This window comes from Erinaceus europaeus, chromosome 4 (assembly GCF_950295315.1).
Source record: "Erinaceus europaeus chromosome 4, mEriEur2.1, whole genome shotgun sequence".
Lineage (NCBI taxonomy): Eukaryota > Metazoa > Chordata > Mammalia > Eulipotyphla > Erinaceidae > Erinaceus > Erinaceus europaeus.
In genome coordinates, this window is record NC_080165.1 from 75,559,288 (window position 1) to 75,581,218 (window position 21,931).

Consider the following 21,931-nt stretch of genomic DNA (forward strand, 5'->3'; position numbering starts at 1 on the left):
CCAGTCCCCACTTGCAGCGGGGTGGAGCAGTGCTGCAGGTGTCTTTCCCTCTTTCCCCCTCTGTATTTTCCTCTTTCCTCTCAATTTATCTTTGTCTCTATACAAAACTTTAAAAAACTAAAAAGCAAAGAACTAGGGACAAGGAAAGTAGTTGGTATAATAATAACAATAACAAAGGCAGGAAGTAATGTTGAAATTTGATAATAATAGGATAAAAGAAGATGGGTTTAAAAAATACACACTGGGGCCCAGGCAGTGGCACACCTGGTTAAGCACATACATTACAGTGCTAAAGGACCCAAGTTCAAGCCCCTGTTCCCCACCTGCAGGGGGAAAGCTTCATAAGTGGTGAAGCAGGGCTACAGGTGTCTGTTTCTTTCTCTCCCTACCTCCCCCTCCATTCTCAATTTCTCTATGACTCTACATAATAAATCAAATAAAAATATTTTAAAAATAAATGAAAAATAAAAACTACATCATAAAGGTAAAATACACAAGATGGGTGATAGACTAGAATGTGGTAATGATGAGTGTGAGGCTTGTCATTAGATTTAAAAACTCTACTACTGAAAATTATGATGTTTCTGTCAGAGCATAGATTAGAGAGAAAAGCATAAGTTCTATTTTACTTACATTGAGATCTAAATGAGAATATGTTGTCTCATAAATTCAGGAAAGAACACTTGGATATAAAGAAACTCAGAGAAAATTCTATGTGTTCTGTTTCTTAGAACAAATTATTCACCTGGTTTCAACAGAAGATATTTACTGCTGTTCTAAATTTGAGTTCTTAACAGACTAAGCAACTAAAAGATAATTGGTGTTTTTACATTCTTAACATACCAAGAAAATAAACTTACCTTAGTATCTGATATTTCACAACATGTCTCTTGCATTATTGAGTATGAGTTACAGTAGATTTTAAGCTGGCGAAGTTCAATCTAATAAAAAAATTAATGATAAAACATACATTATTTTAAAGAATACTTTTATGTGTTTTAGAACTATTGTGATTTAACTGTAAAGAAAAATAAGTACATACATATAACTTACTCGTAGGTATTTTAATATTTTTAGATTAATAGTTTTATGCATGACTTGAGAAACACATTGATTGAGTTACTGAAATTCAAAGGAAACTGTAAAAAGAAAATCAAGTAATAAAGGCAGTTAAAAAAAAAACTTGGCTAAAAGTTTCAATAAATATAAGAAAAAGTATTTAATATGGCCCAGAAGTACTTAATGCTAAGCAGTATACTTGCAAGCATGAGGATCTGAGTTCAATTTTCAACATCATATGTGCCAGAATCATGCTCTGCTATTTCTTTAAGTCAGTGTCTGTCTGTTTGTGAATCTCTCTCTCTCTCTCTCCCAATATCTCTCTCTCTCACTTTAAAGTAAGTATTTAGTAAGAAAAAAATCATCATTATATGCTAAAATAAAGCATGCCTTGAGCCAACAAGGTAATTCAACTGGTGAGTACTTGTTTTGTGAGGTTCATGGCCCAGGCCCAGACCCCACCACACTGGAGGAAGCTTCAGCTATGTGATATCTATCCCTCTCATCTCTGTCTCTCGGTCATTTTCTCTATCTGCTAAAAGTCAGCCCAGAGTAATGAGACCTTGTTGAAGACAAAGAACAAATGGGTAAATAAATTAATTAAACTTAATATGCCCACAAAATGGGAATATTTCAAAGTGGCATTTCTCATAAAAAGTAGTGATATGAGTACATGATAGAATAGGCTTTATCTGTAGTCCTAGACTCCCCAAAACACTGAAATGAGTATACTTAACATGAATAAATGGGTATTTTGTTTACATCTATTTTATAGGTTCCATATAATGCCTTGGGGGCTATATTATAGTGCTATAATTTTTGAACAAGACTCACAATCTCTTTGCAGTACTGATTATATTTTCTCAAAAGGACCATAGTTTCAGGGAACATTCTATATAGTTCATTACTATTTGCTTAGCAGATTCACACATTTTGGCATTTGGACACAATTAAAAGTACTTCAGTGAAAGGACTAACATGTCTTCTAATGTGATTTAAAACAAGCATAAAAAATGAAGCACACAGTACAAACTATTGATAAAATATAAATATCACAGACACTTAGGTTACTTAAATTAGTTTGTGGTTGCAGTTGTTTTAATTTTAAAATATTTAATTATATGATTTGACAAATAGGTATAGGGAGGGCAGCTCTGTCCCCCTCCTACCTTTCTCTCCATATCTCTCTCCCACTCTCTCTCTCTCTCCCTCTATCTCTCCATTTCTTTTTCTTTTCACTATAATAAACAAAAAGTATGCATTGCTGTGACATTTACAAACAAATTCAATAGAAATCTCTGTAACTTTACAGGATACACAGGTTCCTGCACTGAATATAGGCCCCAGATCAAATCGATGGTGTTTACAATTAAATGGTATTTATATACTTTTCCCAGATTTGGGAGCTACTCTCTTCCCTGATCCAGCTTTCCAGTCCCTTTTCCAACTCTGACACCATCTCCCCAGATGCTACTTTTGGCGCATCTGCATGTTAGGTATCAGGTTCAGGCAAAAATTAATAAAGTCATGGAGCTCTTAGAATATACCTAAAATATACCTGCTAACTTTTTCCAAAATTGAAACCTCAAATTTTATCTGCTATATTCTTGCCTTTAGGTTCCAGAATTTGTTATTCTTTATATATTAATGTTTTTTCAGACATCAGGTTGCAGATGCTACCATGACACCAACCTGACTTCCTTAGGCAGAAGACCTCACCAGTGTACCTTGGACCTCCACCTCTCCAGAGCCCTGCCCCACTAGGGAAAAATAGAAACAGGCTGGGAGTACAGATCGACCTGTCAATGCCCATATTCAGCGGAGAAACAATTACAGAAGCCAGACCTTCCACCTTCTTCACCTCATAATGATCCTGGGTCCATACTCCCAGAGAGATAAAGAATAGGAAAGTAGGGGTCAGGCCATAGTGTGGTAGGTTAAGTGCACATGGCCCAAAGTGCAAGGACCAGCATAAGGAACCCAGTTTGAGCACCCTGATCCTCACCTACAGGGGGGTTGCTTCACAAGCGGTGAAGCAAGTCTATAGGTATCTATCTTTCTCTCCTCCTCTCTGTCTTCCCCTCCTCTCTCAATTTCTCTCTGTCCTATCCAACAACAATGACAGCGACAACAACAACAATAATAATAACCACCACAACAATAAAACAGCAAGGGCAACAAAAGGAAAAAAAATAGCCTCCAAGGAGCAGTTGATTTGTGGTGCAGGCACCGAGCCCCAGCAATAACCATGGAGGCAAAAAAAAAAAAAAAGGAAAGCTTCCAGTGGAGAATAAGGGATATGGAACTCCGATGATAGAAAATGTGTGAAATTGTACCCCTCTTATCCTATGTTTTTGTTGATATTTTCTGATTTTTATTTTATAAATAAATTTAAAAATAAAGAAATCTCTAATAATTTATAAAAACTGTAGCAATATAATAATGCTATGATAATCCTACAAAACTAAAGAGCAGATAACTATGGTCAATTTTAAATCCTTACTGTTTGCTTTAAAAAGATGAAAAAACAGGAGTCGGGCCAGAGCTCAGCAGGTTAAACGCATGTGGCACAAAGTGCAAGGACCCCTTAAGGATCCAGGTTAGATTCCCCAGCTCCCCAACTGCAGGGGAGTTGCTTCACAGATGGTGAAGAAGGTCTGCGGGTATCTATCTTTCTCTCTCCCTCTCTGCCTTCCCCTTCTTTCGTCCATTTATCTCTGTTCTATCCAACAACGATGACAACAAAAAAACAAGGGCAACAAAAGGGAGTAAATAAGTAAATATTAAAAAAAGAAAGTTTGTTAAAAAAAAGATGAACAAATTATAATTACTATCCTACACTTGATGTATAAAGGCACTTCAGTTCATATAAAGTATTGAAAACGCAAAACATCTGTAGATTCACGAGTAGTCTAAGATTTGCAACCAATGCAAAATTCTGAAATTAAATAAACAATGGTATGTACATCTCTATGTAAGGCTACTGAATTCAAGTTTTTAAGTTTAAGTATAGTGCCCTAAATATTCTTTTTTTCTCTTTTTTATTTATTTATAAAATGAAAATACTGACAAGACTATAGGATAAGAGGGGTACATTTCCACACAATTCCCACCACCAGAACTCCGTATCTCCCCTGATAGCCTTCCTATTCTTTAACCCTCTGGGAGTATGGACCCAAGGTCACGGTGGAATGCAGAAAGTGGAAGGTCTGGCTCTGTAATTGCTCCTCTGATGAACATGGGTGTTGGCAGGTTGATCCATACTCCCAGCCTGACTCTCTTTCTTTTGAAATATCAGGTAGTAACATAAAAGTTTGCAAAAAATGAAGAATTGGAACTCCAATATATATTTTTCTCAAGCAAAACTTGTATCCTCCTCAAGGGATGAGGTCTTAGTATGCCTTTGGTTTCTCCAGCTCCTCTGGAATCAGAGTTCATTTTGTGGTCATTAAACCCATAAAGGGCCAGCCTTTAATCCTTAGTACCAATATTTAGAATAGGTATTCCTGCTGCTCTCTACTTCTGCTGCTAGAATGACCTGAAAATGATTGCCTATCTACCTACACTCCACCAGCTGCTGGAAGTCACATACTCTCATACTAGCTACTACTCTCCACTTCCCTACCTTTGGAGAGAACTTTCTGAAAAGCACTGTCATTATTTTAATCAACACTATTATTAGTGGCAATCAGAATTTAGTGACATTGACTTTAGTCAATCTTTCAACATTCACAATACTTGTTTTATTTTTATCTACTCTTTTACCAAAGTTGAGTACCATTTCTTATCCTGAAAATGTAAATAAATTTACAGAGATTGATTTTTACTAAGCACTATCATACACACTCTATGCAATTAAAACGAGTAACTCTTATCAATGCTATTGAGGATATATTTAACTTAACAAGTAGCTTAGCATATCACAGCAGTTGCACAGATGAGTTAGAATTTACAACAACATCTATCTGAATTTGGAGCTTTCTTCATGATGTTTTGTCTCTAGGTCTAGCTTCTACTCTGGACTATTTTTCTGATCACCACTAGTCTCAGGGTATGAAAGTTTAGGGTTTTTTTTTCCTGTCTCTAAGGCAGTTTTTAAATAGTGAATTTGTCTCTCTGATTAACTATCCCCCATTCATCTATGGAAGTCTTCATAAATACATAGAATGGGTATTCATACAGATTAAACTTATGAAATAAAATGATACAGGTCCTGAAAAAGGCTGACAGAGAGGTTGTATTATTATGTGGAAAACTGAGAAATGTTATGCATGTACAAATTATTGTGGACTGTAAAACATTAATCCCCCAATAAAGTAATTAAAAATGTTTAAGAAAATAAAATGAAGAAATAAAAGATTTTTTTAAAAAGAGGCAAGAGAGAAACAGACAAAAAATGATACAGTTTACTGCTTTGGGCTAATAGCATTAGTAATTCCTACTGGTAGCCTGCATTCAGATTATTTTTATGGTTTTTTCCCATCATTTAACTCATAAGAAAATGTACACTCATCACATTTAAATTTATCTCACTTTCTAAAGATTATAGGCCTTCTGTAAAAAGAAAATCAATAATGATTCTATATAATCTGAGTATTAAATGTAACTGTAAAAGGACCTTTTCACTTGAAAGTTTTCACAAGACAACTGTCTTCGTCCAAATGATCTAGTGATACAATTAGAAGCCATGTTTCAGTCCAAACGAACCATGAAAGTCATTATAAACTTATGAAAAATAGTCTGCAATACAAAGCAGTTGTAATTCTAAGGATGAATAGTCTATTGTTCTTGAATGAAAACACCAGATAATCTGGAACTATTTAATTTTAAGTTCATCTTTTTCCTCTCCTTGAAATTCAAAACATATGAACCTAAACCAAGCTTTCTTTTTACATCACATCTCAATACTTACTATAATTTTATTTTAATGCCTTTATTTTCTAAATTCATGTTGCTGAAAAAATGGATGAAAACAGATAGTGTGTGTGACAATAAAGTTAAAAAATATATAGTTATCTTCACACATGTAAATTTATTTTAAATGTATCAAGATGAAAATGTGTTATATATTAGTTAAATAAATAGGTTTATAATAACATATTTTGTTTATGTTATGAACTTTTACTACTTCTCTTGTACAATATCACAACTCACATCCACAGGTTTGCCATCTGAAGCTCGTGCTGCAATAATAGTCCTCCCATGGAAGTCCAGAGCATCCTTTTCGTCAGTATGACGGCTTGCAATTAAGTTACAATCCATGTACAGTGAAATGCCCCGGGGTTGTATACCAATACCAAGTTTATGCCACTGACGATCAAACAAAGGACGGAGTTCTCGGTTTTTAAAAACGTAGCTCAGCACATCTCCTTCAGCAGCTCGGAATATAAATTCCACCACCTTCTTTCCTCCATCAACTACTATAGAAATCTGAAAAAGAGAAAATTATCTCTAGAGTTGATGTTTTAAGCCACGGTCAATAATACTAAAGCACAAAAATTAAATCTGAAGATAAATGTTAGTATAACTGACGCACTTAAAATATTTAATGATCTCTGTGTCCACCATGTTTGTACATTACACTGTGCAAGGACACTGGCTTGAGCCCCCTTGTCCCCACCTAGAGGGGAGAAGCTTCACGAGGGGTGAAGTCAGGCTGCAGGAAAGGTAAAAATCGGTTTAAATACAGAGTATCTAGTAAATACAATATACTCTTCTTGAGAGAAAGATCAAATATTACTATATATGCACACATCTCAGTATATATATCATACATATAAAACATATATATATATATATCAGTGTATATACATATATACACTGTTTTATATATATATAACTGTATATATTTATATGCACACACATATAATTCTATATGAATAATTCAAGCACTCAATGTTACTAATTTAAAAAGACTAAGAATATGAGCTTTCCTCCAAGCATGGAAACAGATTGATTTTTCAGCCTTTGATGATTACCATAGTACAGAGAATATGTATTTCATAAAGGACATACTCTATCAATTCAGTTCATCTTTTCATTATAAAAATGTAATTGTTTAATTGTGACCATGTTAGCAAATTAAAAGACCAATGAAATGAAAAACATTTTAGTAAACATGTACAAAAACTAAATATAAATCTATGGTGTCAATAATCTTCAACTCTGAGTTTACCTCTATCATGCATCTGTCATACTGTAATTACATTAATTCATTGTTTTCCTAGACATTTCCTTAGGCCTTATTCTTCCTAAGAATAGAAATTGTGTTTTCACTGTATCTTAATTCATATATATATATATATATATATATCAGAAATTATAAAAGAGGAAGTTAATGGTCAAGTGGAGTTGGTTTCCATGAAGCAAAAAAGCTGTAAGGAAGGGCAGTTTGAAAACCTTTAGCCAAAACAGTCATCTAGAAATGGAAACAAATAATGCTAACCTTTCCTCAACCGCCAGACTGTTATATTACACTGAACACATCTCAGCAGAACTGTCTTAACCATGAAATAATTTACATTTCTGTGACTATATCTAAAGACAATATTCAGACACAAGATCTGCTCCTAAAGTTGAGTGCACAGTATTCAACTGGCCTAATCACACAAGAGAAAGCAAACCAGCACTACTTTCAGGGCTCCTTACCTGTGCCATATTCTGCTGGTTTATAAACTGCCACAAAAACCACCGTTCCTTCTTTGTACTTCTCCGTACACGAAACATGGCTGTTATGGAATACTCTTCAGGAAGACCTTTAGGAAATATCTTACTGTGGGAGGAAAACAAACAATTATAGTGAGAAAATTAAAGATGGCAAGTAAAGAAAATCTATAGTCAATGTTCAATGTAATGCGATATCTAGTAAATTATATTATTCCAATGAATTTATAATTTGCTATGCATTTGTAAAGTCATGAACTTACTAGGTAGATAGAAGCAGTCAAGTCTACATTACCTATGAAAATTTTTCTTTTATCGTTTTTCTAGCATAGTGATGCTAAATCTTGGGATAAGTGGAAGTAAGCAAGTAGGCTATAGTAATCTCTTCTGATAGTCCTTTACTCAATAGGACTCTCAGGATCAGAAACTTTAGGGTTCATGGCAATCAGGCAAACAGTAAAAATTTATAAAGGAAATAAATAGCATGCCAAGTTATGTTAGTGGACAGAAGTACAAAGCATTTCAAAGAAACCTGACAATGAATAATTACATGTTTCCCAAAGAAGTTATATCAAACTTCTGCAAATGAGTTTCTACTACTGATTCTCTGATATCAACTTAATACTGAAACTGAATATAATGTTTCAGCTTTGTTTTTCATTCTCACAAGAGATAAGATCAGCAAGTTATTGGTCAGTAGCAGAAAGAAGTCAAAAGACAGTCCAAGTACCCTTCAGTCTCAATTTTGTCTAAAACCACTGGTCTCATTGGACCCAGGGGAAAATCACAATAAACCTATCCTATCTAAAAGCTAGACTTTTAGTGGAAAAACAATGAAAAACACATTCCTCCACACTGACTTTCAAAATGTAAAAAAGTTACAAGGCAAAAATCTTGTTTCTCTTTTTAAAAATCAAGAATGGAAAGTAAATAAAAATTCTATTAGGAACTAACATAGTAAGAAGTTGTTTAAGTGAAATCTTATATACTGAGATGGCAACTACTAATTTCAAATATTGAAACAGACAACTAACTACGGAAACCTAGAGAATGCTTTAAAATTATTTTTTTACTCTTACAATAGAGACAAATTCTCATGTGGTAGGGAAATAAAAAAAAACAAATAAATAAAACCAGGGGGCTGGCAGTAGCACAGTGGGTTAAGCCCACGTGGCGGAAAGCACAAGAACCAGCCTAAGGATCCTGGTTCGAGCCCCCAGCTCCCCACCTGAAAGGGGTTGAATTCACAGGCGGTGAAGTAGATCTACAGGTGTCTATCTTTAGCTCCCCCTCTCTGTCTTCCCCTCCTCTCTCCATTTCTCTCTGTCCTATCCAACAACGATGACATTAATAACAACAACAATAATAATAACTACGACGACAATAAAAGAAGAAAAGATTCTGAGATTCAAGAAAATTAATAAATATTAAAATTAAAACCTGTGTATTTATATGCATATATTATAGTATATATCCATCTGCATATACATAATTATACATATGTATGTACACTCATATCTTCCATTCCATCAAAATAAAAGAAAGCTTATACAATGAAATTTCCTCGGAAAGTTTCCAATATTAAAATTAATTTTACAGTGACAACTACTGTACTGGTTTAAGTAGTGTGGCACATTTTAGAAATAAAATAATCAGGTATTTATTACTTTGATAATCTTATCACTGATACAATTATAAAACCTGAAATACAGGTATAGGTAGAGATAAGTAACACCAAAGCATAACAATAACAAAAATTCCACATGTCCTCTCAGCCTAGTGTTTGTTAAGGTAGAGATTTGGATTTAAGAGAAAAAATCACTTTCCACAAGCTATAAAGGAAAAACAGAACAGGAATTAAAGTCAGCAACTAACACTCTTTCTTATATTGAAGACATTTGTATGGAATGAAGAAAAACTGCCTAGTCGTTGCACGGGGCAGCTGGTACTTAGTTCCAACCAACTGTTACCTTGTGGAAATCTGGTTCTATTATTGTCAGATTATCCCATTTTTTAAGAAATGCCAAATACTCAGATTTTAATCTGGAAAGTTTAGGGATTTTTTAGTACTTCAGATTTTTCATAAACATCACCCAGACCAGTACCATTCAAGCCAAAAAAAACCAGCAGCTGCAGGTTGTCAATTCTAGCTCCACACAAATGCTTGCTGAAAATTACAATGTTTTAAGCATTGTGAAGCTTAAAAAAGTAAAAGTTTCCCAACTAATATTTTTATGTCTTATTTATTTATTTATTGAATAGAAACAGTCATAAATCAAGAGAGAAGGTGGAGATAGAAAGGAAGAGAGAGAGAGAGAGGAGAGAGAGAGAGAGAGACCTGAAGTACTGCTTCACCATTTGCAAAGTTTGCCCCCTGTAGGTGGGGACAGGGGCTCAAACCAGGGTCATTGTGCATTGTAGCATGTGCACTCAACCAGGTGCGCCACCACTGGGCCCCCTAATCTTTCTAAACAGGTGGGAAAGTGGAAAAAAATCTACAGACAATAACATATATAAATATATAATGTTAAATATTGCACACAGTGAGAATCAGAATTTAAAAGTTTATGAATGTATTAGGTACTGACAGTTTTTTAAATCTTACAATAGCGGGACACTATATGTTTTAAAAAATAAAATCCTACAAAGGTATGAGAAACAGACAGCATTCAGATAAAGATGGAGGTTGAAATATTTGAAAAGAAATAGGTCCTAGGTAGATGCAAATTCTTTTAGGTTTCCATGATACATGATACATGATACAGTAGTCCTTGTCTACTGTTGGTAGGGATATAAATTGCTGCAGCCATTATAGAAAGAAGTATTTGGGTTCCTCAAAAAAATTACAAACAGGGGAGCCAAGAGGTAGATTACCCAGTAGAGAACATACTACACCATGAAAAAGAGGACAGGTTCAAGCTCCCAGTCACCATCTTGGGAGCACCAAGCAATGAGGGGTCTTCAAGAATGGTGAAGCAGTACTGTAGTGTCTTTCCTTGCTCTCCCTCCCTCTCTGTCTCTCATACTCTATCTTGAAAAAAAAGAAAAAAAAGAGTCCACCAGAAGTGGTGTAATTATGCAAGTCACACCCCAGTGAAGCCCTAGTTGCAAATAATTCATTGTAACAATAATAATTCCTATTAACATCATCAGTGATACTTTCTTGAACTTTGTAGTTAAGTCCAATGACAAGTCTGATGCAGGCAAAATAGTGACCAGCATCAATGTGTCATCAAGCAAAGCCAAGAAGATGCTTCTATTTCTGATTCACAAAAGAATGAGAAATAATAACTTGTGTTTTAAGTCATTAGGCTTTCACAGTAGTTTGCTATGAGGCTAAAATAATATAAAATAAAATATTGAAAACCAGTTTCTCTATTTTCTACTTAAGATTATAGATGTGAAATATAGACTGTGACTCTTCTCAAGAGAATACAACCTCTTTGAAGGCAATAGCAGCATTTAATAGTTTTTAATCACCTACAAAATCTAAGTGCTCTGTCATACAGATTGGTAAGTACACTATAGCATTATTTTTAATGAATGAGTACTCAACAAATGAAACAGATAAACAAATTTTAATTTCATTTACTTATTTATTTTGAATAGAAACAGAAGGTGGGGAAGAGGCATGAAGAACATAGCACTAAAGCTTCCTTCATTACAATAATGGTTGGATTTGAACCTGGGCTGCTCACAGCAAAGCAGCTCACTAACAACTGAACTATTTTGCCAATCCAAAACATTTCATTTTTACATGATTTTATAATATTTATAAGTAAAACACAATTTATTTTTCAATGATTTAAAATATAACTCAAAATTGCAAATATTTTACATTCAGTGAAAAGTTTTTCATAAAAATATTATTATTAATGCTGATGATGTTATTACTAATGTTACTGTAAGAGCCAGGAGATAGCTCACCCAGGAAAGATTACATTCTGACATATCTGAAGATCCAAGTTCAGATCCTTGGAACCTCATGGGAACTTCATGCATGGTACCAGATAAAACTGTATGAACAGTGGAGCATGTTTCATTCTCTTTCTTTTTTAATTTTTTAAATTATCTTTATCTATTTATTAGATCGAGACAGCCAGAAATTGAGAGAGAAGGGGTGATAAGGAGAGAGACCTGTAACACTGTTTCACTACTTGCAAAGCTTTCCTTCTGCAGGTGGGGGGGAACCGGGAGCTTGAACCTGGGTCCTTGTACATTGCAACATGGGTCCCTGCACATTGTAACATGTGAGCTCAACCAGGTGCACCACCTCCCGACTGCTGTTTCTCTCTCTCTCCCTCTCTCTCTCTTCTTTTTCTTTCTCACTCCTTTCTTCCTTCCCTCTCTCTTCCCTTCCTTCCTTCTTTCTTTCTACCTACCTACCTACCTGTAAATGAAAAGTAAATTAAAAAAAAAAATCTGTTGGGAGTGATTTAGGTGCACAGGCACATAGCTGTGACACAAAAATAATAATGTAAGTGTATAAGTATAGCCATATAATAATACACTGAAATAAATGTATGGAATTGTTTTATCTTAGCTTAAGATATAATGAATATTCTTATACATTTCAAAAAATGTACATTTATTGTTTAAGGCTCAATAGAATCTTATATACTAAGACTTAAATTTTGAATAAAAACATCTATATTTCACAAAATACAGAAATACACATCTAGTCTTTACAAACTTTGTTATTTATACCAGATAAGCATAGATATTTAATGTGACACAGAATAATTTCTGTCTTGACAAAATTTCTATCATAAAAGAAGCCACATTGGATGGTTATACTGTTACCAAATAGATATAATGACAGTTTGCTATGTCTAAGGTATTCATACTTGAATATTTTTGAATGGAATGAAATTTCCTATAAGAAATTCAATATACTGCTTATTCAGTAGTATTCTCATTAAGAAAATTTATTGTTGATCCTTACTTGCCACACTCATTCACATATCTAGTAGGTTAGAAATTCTCAGTGAGGCAGTATCTTCCTGCTATTTTATACACACTTTATCCTAGTTAAGTACCATAAACCAGAACCTTATCTATATAAAATCATACTGGCATATGTTTAAAGATCTCAAAATTTGGTGAAATTCAAAATGTAATGAATCCTTTATTTCCCACTGTCTTAATTTTCTCATACTAATGTAAATCACCTAATCATACCCAGAGTAGAGGTATTCCAGGTTAACAAAATTTCCATTTAAAATAGATTAATAGATTTTAATATAATAATACTAAGAAAAAGTTGTTTCAAATTACAAAAAGAAGCCAAAGGAAACTTGCTGCTTCTGGAGTCAGTCTTTCTTTTTTTTTTTTTTTTTAACCAGAGCACTGTTCAGCTCTGACTTGTGGTGCAGGGGATTGAACCTGGGACTCTGGAGCCTCAGGCATAAGAGTCTGTTTACATAACCATTATGCTATCTACCCTCTGCAATTTTTCTTAATTAGTCCCCAGGAGCTAGTTCCAGATATAATTTGAATATCTTTGAATCTGCCTGATTCACATATGATTCACTCCTTTGACCTGAAATTTATTTCAACATTTCACAAATCTAAAACATATTACTGGTATGATTTCTGGTGCTTTCTATGCATAGCAGTTCTTTATTCAGCTATAAAGTTGAAGAAAATCACCTTTAAAAACTAGCAGAAGTGACAGTATACTACAAGTCAGACTTTTTATATTGATGAGAAATGACAGAGGCAATGTTCAGATCTAACAATGATGACATCTACAGATATTTGTATTACAGAAAATATTCTGACATGAGTTAGCGACATTTAATAATTAAGTAGGATACGATATCCATTGTCTTTTGTTTATGTGCTATGCACTTTAAAAATGACCACATTCTACCTAACTGTGACATACTTTCACTGGCAAGTCAAAACACCTGATATTCTACTATATTATTAGGACTTCTTCCCTCTCTGAGGAATATTTTTTTCAATGAGCAAAAGCTCGGTTAATATTTCAGTAGTCCCAAGAAGCCAGTCATACATTAAAACAAATATATTTAATTGTCTACGATTTTTTCCTCACACTGGAAAGCATAAAACAATCCACAGGAATTATTATAAAGTAAGAAAGTTTAAAAATGGAAGGACTTCAGGTCTCAATAAAAGATTCCTTTCATCCATACACTCCAGCCAAATTCATAGAAGTCAGTCTGGATGCATGTTTTTCCTTAATTATTTCCCACACTATGGCTTCTGCCAACAGAATTTGATTCTGTCCATAGAAATTAATTTCCCTTATTATTACCTAGTCCAAGGTGTCACCATCTCTTCCCTCAGACTCATTATACTGTTTTCATTGTTCTCCATCTTTTCCCTTCATTAGTCTAGTACACATAGAGTTGTTAGAATGAGCTTCATTTTTTTAAATTTATTTTTACTTTATTTAGGGGTTAATAAATTACAGTACAGCCACTGACACATGAGTACAACTTCTCATATCCCCATAAAAGATGTTTGCATAAAACTCTTTCTTAAAAATAGAAATCAGGTCAGGTTTCTCCCTCATTTATAATTTTCTAATAGTTTCCCATGCTTCCTAGAATAACATGAACACACTAGACCATAGTTCACAGACTTTTTGTATATTGAACCCTTTCTTCCTCTGACACGTCATCTCCTATTCTAGTCTCTGTATAGATCTTAGACTACAGTCAGAATGATGTCAGCTTTGTTCCCTGAACAAACCAGGCTCACTGAGGTATTAGGTTTATGTACTTCCTGTTCCTTCTCTTGATAACAGTTTTGCCCGGAAGTCTTCGCTTAAGTGACTTTTCCTCTGTACTCCAATCTCAGCTCCAATGTCACTTCTTCTGAAAGAGCTATGGTTGTTTTCACCACACTTTCTAGCTAGCATACTACCTTATGTAACTTTATTCATAGGCTTATATATTTTAAGTATTTTATTACATATTTATTGCTTATCTCCAAGCATGAATATGTAATATCCATGAATGCAGGGTCTTTGTCATATTAGCTACTTTTTTTATATAGAGAAAGACAAAGAATACAAAGAGGCAGAGAGTGAAAGAAACCACAACTCCAAATCATACTGCAATGCATAGGGGGCTAGGCTGGGAGCTAGTTAGCATACACATGGCAGCACAGTATCTGAGTGAGCTATTTTACCAGCCCCACATTTGTAACTCTAGATCAAACATCTTTACTAGCACTGGCATGAAGAAAGTACTGAAATAAAAAGTTTCTTGTTAAAAAAAAACAACAGTAATTTCTATTACCAGTTCTAGTAGATAAAAAAATGTTTACATTCAGTATAAAAAGCTACTTGCAACATGCTATATAGTAGGAAATTATGAAAAGAAAAAAATCAAACCACATGTAATTCTAAAAGAGGTAAATCCAAAAGTTTGAAACAATCCAGGAAGTAGATCTCTTTTATTCTTAATGACTAGGCATTGATGGGTTGTTATCAATAAAGACCATAAAGAATCTCATGTATTTCTTTACTTACTAGCATATATATATATATATATATATATTTATTTTTCATTTATTTTTTAGAAGTTTTACTTATTTCATTTTATAGACAAATATAGAGAGAAAAATACAGAAAGAGAGAGAGAGAACCAGAGCACTGCTCAGCTCTGGCTTATTATGGTTCTCAGGAATAAAACTGGGACCTTAGACCCTCAGGCATGAAAGTCTTTTGCAAAAAACCATTATGCTGTATTCCCAATCCTGTTGTTAGCAAATGAAGTAATTGGTCATTTCATTGTATAGTAAATTCAATCTGAGATATTTTAATCAGTATTCCTAAAAGAATCATAGTTTTTAAAGCAGCAAGTAAGATCTATTTCACATATAGAAAAAATAAAGGACAAAAGCACACTGTATAATAAAGGAAGATTAACAAGGAAGAGGCATGGCTACCAGTTCTTTTATATAAGTGACTGATGGATTCACCTTCTTCACCTCACCTTGGATGAAGCTTGAAGAAATCTTGTTAAATGGGATAAGCCAAAATAGAACAAAGAATATGGGATGATCTCACTCATAGATAGAAGCTGAGAATTAAGAACAGAAAGAGGGTTGGGGGAGGGAGCCAATATGGCGGCTTAGAGACAACACCTGGTGTGAGCTCTGCAAGGAAGCTGCCCTCAACCTGGGAATCTCCAGTGAGGGTAGGATTTTTTGCCATGGGTGAAGGAGAAGAGCAGGGGGTGGTCAGGGTAGCACCAAAGAAGAGTCCTATAATCCACCCTTGGGCTGGCAAACAGAGGCCAAAAAGGACAAAGGAAACAGGGTTTCAGCTAGGGGTTTTGACTTGGCTATTTCTTTCTGCAACCCCCCCACCCACCCAAAACTAACCCACACACTGGCAGCTCCTTTAAGGCTTCCTGTAGAGCTAATTTCTTTATCAAGATTCCTGGCTTAGCAGAGCTGTCATCCAGAGGAGGGGTCATATCTCCCCAGACAACGCCTTTTTTGGAAGGGGACAAGGCTATGTGCAGCCAGTCTGGAGTAGTCTAATCTGCAGACTGACTGTTAGGGATTTTTATTTTATTTCATTATTATTATTACTATTATTATTATTTGTACTTGTCTGTTTTCCCTCCTCCCCAGGTTGACAAAAATTAAGTGTTGTTGCTTTTACCATTGATAGGTCACTGGGTGTGCTATCCATGTGGGAGGAGCCTGCTTTTCTCTCTTTTCTTCGCTTTTTCTTTCCTCCTAGCTGATACAAAAAAAAAAAAATCTCTCTTTCACTGCTTTTTTTTTTTCCTTTTTCTTTCAGTATTCACTGGCACTCATTTGTGAATTATCTTGTGGAAGAAGTCTGGCTCAGAATGGTGTCTCTCAGAAATAGGGAAACAACAGATGAGACCCTCAAGGAAAATACTAGCTCCCTTGAGGTAATCAGAGAACTGAAAGAATCAACTCAGACCTGAAGACACCAAGACACATCATAGTTACAATGGAAAGAAGTAAGGATAAAGAAAGGATCCTAAAAGCTGCAAGAGAAAAATAAAAAGACATGTACAGGGGAAAACCCAGAAGACTATCAGATTTCTCCACTCAAACTCTAACAGCCAGAAAAGAATGGAAAGATAACTATTGAGCTTTCAATGAAAAAGGGTTTCAACCAAGGATAACCAAAGATAATACATCCTGATGAACTTTCATTCAGAGTAGATGGAGGGATCAACAGGCAACAGTTAAAGGAGGCAACCATCACTGTGCCTGCCTTGAAAGATGTTATGAAAGACCTCCTATAGACAAGAACATCACCAAAATTGTTGAATAACGGCACTGCAATTACCTTAAACCCATAATATCAAAAAATGTCAATGGCCTAAATTACCTCTTAAAAATTAATAAGCAGTTTAATAAACCTTAATATCAATCTGTAAGTTTTTAAAGATTCTCAAAACAGAAGGTACAAAGAAGTAATATAAGTACTTAAGACTTCAAATTGGTAATGAGATTGAATTTTAACAGTGGGCTCAAAATGTTAATACATTTCTAATATTGTTCACCTTTACTGGGGAGTGTGGGGGAGGGACACAGACTTTTGGTGATGGAAATGGTGTTAATATATACTCCTATTAACTTACAGTCTCACAAATAACTATTTAATTAATATGATATGGAAAAATGAATTGAATGTCTCAAACTTTTTGATGAATAGACCGTAAGCTGAGTCCATTCAATCTAAGCACTTTTGATTCAAATTGGTAATCAAATTGAATTTTAACACTGGGCTCAAAATATTAATACATGTTTAATAATGACTTGTTCTTTGAAATAGTGACTCTCCTAAAAGCTTAGACCAGGCAGAACAGCTGGTGGCATTACTTTATATGCAGTTATATATAAAAGCATAAAAGGGCATAAATTATGGTGAGGTCTTGTATGATACAGCAAACCCCAACAATGGCATCTTCAAAGTTAGCCCAATTGCCAATAATTTGCTTATATTAATAGCTATTTATTACATTCTTAAACCCTAAGACAGGAGGAACCTTCCCCTTTCTCTATAAAGTCCATACATCTCTCAGTCCTGGAAACTCTATGGTGGGGCTCACTTTCCTGCATGCTTCTCTCAATTTATACCAACTGATACTGTATCTGATGATCCCAACCTAATCAGTGCAACCAGTACCATATCACATGGTTCACTTCAGACTGTGTCCAGAAATGTCAGGTGTGGAATGTCAACACTTTAGCTTCATTACTCTGGTGAGAGCTTTCCTAGCTCATAGGATTCTTTAATTTCATTTTGGGTGGTACATTTCTTAACAAAACCTCAAAACCTAGATATAGACCAGGGCCCATGAGATAGGGCATGCCGGACTAGCTTTGCGGGTGGAAAAGAGATGACCAGGAACTCATGCTGAGCAGGAACACAATCTGTAATGTAATCAGATACAAAATGTAATCAGATACATCGCCTTTTATGTATCTCTTCACTGGAAGTGGCAAGAGAAAAGGAAATGACTAGGAGAGGGGGCGGAGCAAAAAAAGAGTGCAAACAGAACATAGAAAGCTTCCATCTAACTAGTGGGGATTAAACCAATACCCTGCAGGCAGGGCGGGTCTCAGGTAAAACAGTGATTATGTAAATAGACCACAACATCAAGCAATGCAGCAAACCTGGCATAATGACATAATGAACAACAAGGGCATATGTACATGTATCCATAAGTTAGGGGAAAATATATACCTTAAAGCAAAAGTGCACAATAATTTTCAGTGAGACAAAAAATGAAGCAAGAAAGTAGAAAGAACTAAAAAAGACACCTTAAAGTACCCAATGAAACAGTTTTTACTTATATTTAGATACCCTCCTCACCTACCTCCTATTATACAACTCTCAGTCACTCCCAAGCTAACCTTGTCAGACAAAGTAAGGACTACAAAAGCTAAATAAGGCCAAGAGACTAGCATACTTTAATGATGACTCATTAGTCACTACCAGGCCACCCCATCATCTGGGGCCCTGTCAAGGAGTCCTTAGATTCCCACACAGACATGATGGGCCTAGACCTCTAACAGATCCCTCTTACCACTGTCCTACAGGACCCTGCCCTCAGTGTGGATCAACGATGGTAGGGAATGTCCCATTCCCCAAAGGGGGGTTGGACAACATACTCTACCTACTACCCAAGGAAGATGGATCTTGAAAATAGTACAGCCTGGAATGTTCCTAGTTGTGAACACAGAATGCGAGCTCAGACTTATAGGGATGCAGAGGTTACATAGGCTCCTATGCTGAATATGGGCCCCAGATCAAATCAATGAGGTTTACAGTTAACAATATTTATATACTTTCCCCATATTTAGGAGCTACTCTCTTCCCTGACCCAGATTTCTAGTCCTTTTTCCAACTATGACACCATTTCTCCAGACAACAATCTCAGCCCACCTGCATATTAGATGTCAAGCTCAGACAAAAATTAGTAAGGTCATGGACCCCTTAGAATATACCTATAGACCTACTAGTTTTTACCAAAAGAAAGACCTCAAATCTTCATCTGCAATATTCTTGTATTTAGGTTCATGATTAGTCAATGATTTGTTCTGCTTTACATCTTAACTCTTTTCAGCCACCAGGTTCCAGATGCTACTATGATTCCAAACTGACTTCCCAGGGCAGACAACCCCATCATGTGTCTTTGAGCCCTGCCTCCCAGAGCCTTGCCCCACTAGGGAAAGAGAAAGACAAGCTGGGAGTATGGATCAACCTGCCAACACCCAAGTTTATCAGAGAAGCAATTATAGAAGCCAGACCTTCCATCTTCTGCACCCAACAAACATCCTGGGTCCATACTCCCAGAGTGATAAAGAATAGGGAAGCTATCAAGGAAGGGGATTGGATCTGGAGCCTGGTAGTAGGCACTGTGTAGAAATGTAGCCCTCTTATCCTATAGTCTTGTCAATATTTCCACTTCATAAATAAATTTTTTTAAAAAAGAACAGAAAGGGGAAACAAAAAAGTAGAACTTGGGCTGAGTTTGGTGTATTACACCAAAGTAAAGGACTGTGGAGAGCCATGGGGCAGGGAGAGACTTTCAGGTCCTAGTGCATGATGCTGGAGGATTGCCTAGGCTAGAGGTGAGAATACTTTGCAGAATATTAAGAAATTTTACATATGTACCAACTGTATTTACTGTAATCCATTAACTCTTTCCCCAAAAAAATATTTTTTAAAGAATGTGAAATAAGAGGAGGGGGGCAAGTGGTGGTGCATCTGTTTAAGTGAATGTATTACCATGCACAAGGTCCCAGGTTCAAGCCCCTGGTTCCCACCTGGAGAAGGAAAGCTTCACAAGTGGTAAAGCAGTGCTCAGGTGTCTCTCTGTCCCTCTCTCCCTCCCCATGTCTTAATTTCTCTCTGTTCTAGCAAATAAAATAAAGTGTAAAAAATGTTTTATTGTGAAACAATTAATAAAATACAAAGAAGAAAAAAGATTAATAAACTCACAATTTCACGCTTATAAACTGAAAAAAACATAATTATCCTAGAGAAATTCTGTTTTATAAACAGAATTCCAAAAATCAAACAAAAACTTAGATACCAACATTTTTTTTAAAGTTTAACTAGTGACTATAACGATTTTAGGGTTATACTTTAACCAGCTTGTAAGACAAAGCTTGAAGCAAATTTCTGTTTAAAAAGTGCTATTTTGGTATAGCTGCAGTGAATTTTCCATATCATATTTAGTAAGACCAATCTTTATTTTTTTGCCTTTAAAATTAAATGTCTAAATGGAAAAAAAATCTATTTTTAAAATCAAGAACTGACTTCCAAATTAATTCTCCTATTCTAAATAAGAGCAAGGCCGGGTTTATGAAGAACTTCCGTATTTACAAGTATCAATGGGGCCTTTGACTTGCTTCATATCTTCCAGGAAGAGAAATATGATACAAGTTACATTTCCTGAGAGTGAAGTGAGAGATGCTTAGAGTTTATAGTAAGTAATTTCTTTCCCAGCTGACATCCACCATCACCTGTCATGTTACAAGCAATTTGGCCAGCAGGACCTTAGAGAACTTGACTTCCCCCCAAACTGGGTGATGTTTCAGTTTCACAGCCACAGAGACTGAAATCTTAGCCTATTTGTGTTTGCTGCAGGGATTCAAACAGATACGTTGTTAATGGGAAACAAAGCTTGGATGGCTCTAATAATCTTATGCCTGTTATGACTAGCACTTACTCATTGTGACATTGCAAATGACTGCCGATTGAAACCAAGTCCTCTCACTAAGTGATATTTAGACAACAAAAAAATCAAGAGTAGATAGAGAAACTGCTGTTTGAAAATAAGTCCCTTTAAAGGCTAACCTTTTCAGGTATCTTCACCCAATAAAATATAAATATCCCTGGGTTTAAACAGACGTCCAATTCCAAAAGGTCCTCTGAATTCTGAAGTGTCCTGAGCCTGAAGACTTGGATTCTACTATAGGGTTAGTCTACAACTTACTATAAACAGTGATTTTTTAAAAAATATTTATTTATTTATTCCCTTTTGTTGTTCTTGTTGTTGTAGTTATTATTGATGTTGTCTTTGTTGGATAGGACAGAGAGAAATGGAGAGAGGAGGGGAAGACAGAAAGGGAGAGAGAAAGATAGACACCCGCAGACCTGCTTCACCGCCTGTGAAGCAACGCCCCTGCAGGTGGGGAGCCGGGGCCTCGAACCAGGATCCTTATGCTGGTCCTTGCGCTTTGCGCCATGTGCACTTAACCCGCTGCGCTATGGCCCGACTCCCTAAACAGTGATTTTTATCACTAGTACACAATTAGGTTTTTTTTTCTAGAATGTATGCTGCCATACTTTTACATAAAGCAGCTTTATTAAGGCACAAATGACTTATTCTGATTTCTCTTGAGCATATACACAACATTCACATTTTACTTTATACTTTCAAATGAAAAACCTAGTAAAGCCATGGGCACCTTAGAATATACCTAAAATAGATCTACTAGTGGAGACCCCAAATCTTCATCTGCAATATTCTTGCTTTTAGGTTCATGATTAGTCAATAATTTGTTCTGCTTTATATCTTAACTCTTTTTCAGCCACCAGGTTATAGATGCTACAATAATGCCAACCGGACTTCCCGGGGCAGACGACCCTGACCCCACTATTGTATCCTAGAGCTCCACTTGCCCTGATCCCTTCCTCACTAAGGAAAGAGAAAGACAGACT

The 21,931-nt window shown here is 35.4% G+C and overlaps 1 protein-coding gene across 1 annotated transcript in view; it reads right to left on the reverse strand.

The window, feature by feature from the left end:
• Nucleotides 1-21,931, reverse strand: part of COL19A1 (collagen type XIX alpha 1 chain) — a 388,031-nt gene that overhangs the window by 321,907 nt on the left and 44,193 nt on the right. Inside the window, exons 5-7 of the mRNA XM_060190822.1 lie at nucleotides 7,708-7,831; nucleotides 6,214-6,489; nucleotides 861-941 (exon numbers count right to left, since the gene is read on the reverse strand). Coding sequence (XP_060046805.1) covers nucleotides 861-941; nucleotides 6,214-6,489; nucleotides 7,708-7,831 — 481 coding nt within the window. The remainder of the gene's footprint in view (nucleotides 1-860; nucleotides 942-6,213; nucleotides 6,490-7,707; nucleotides 7,832-21,931) is intronic.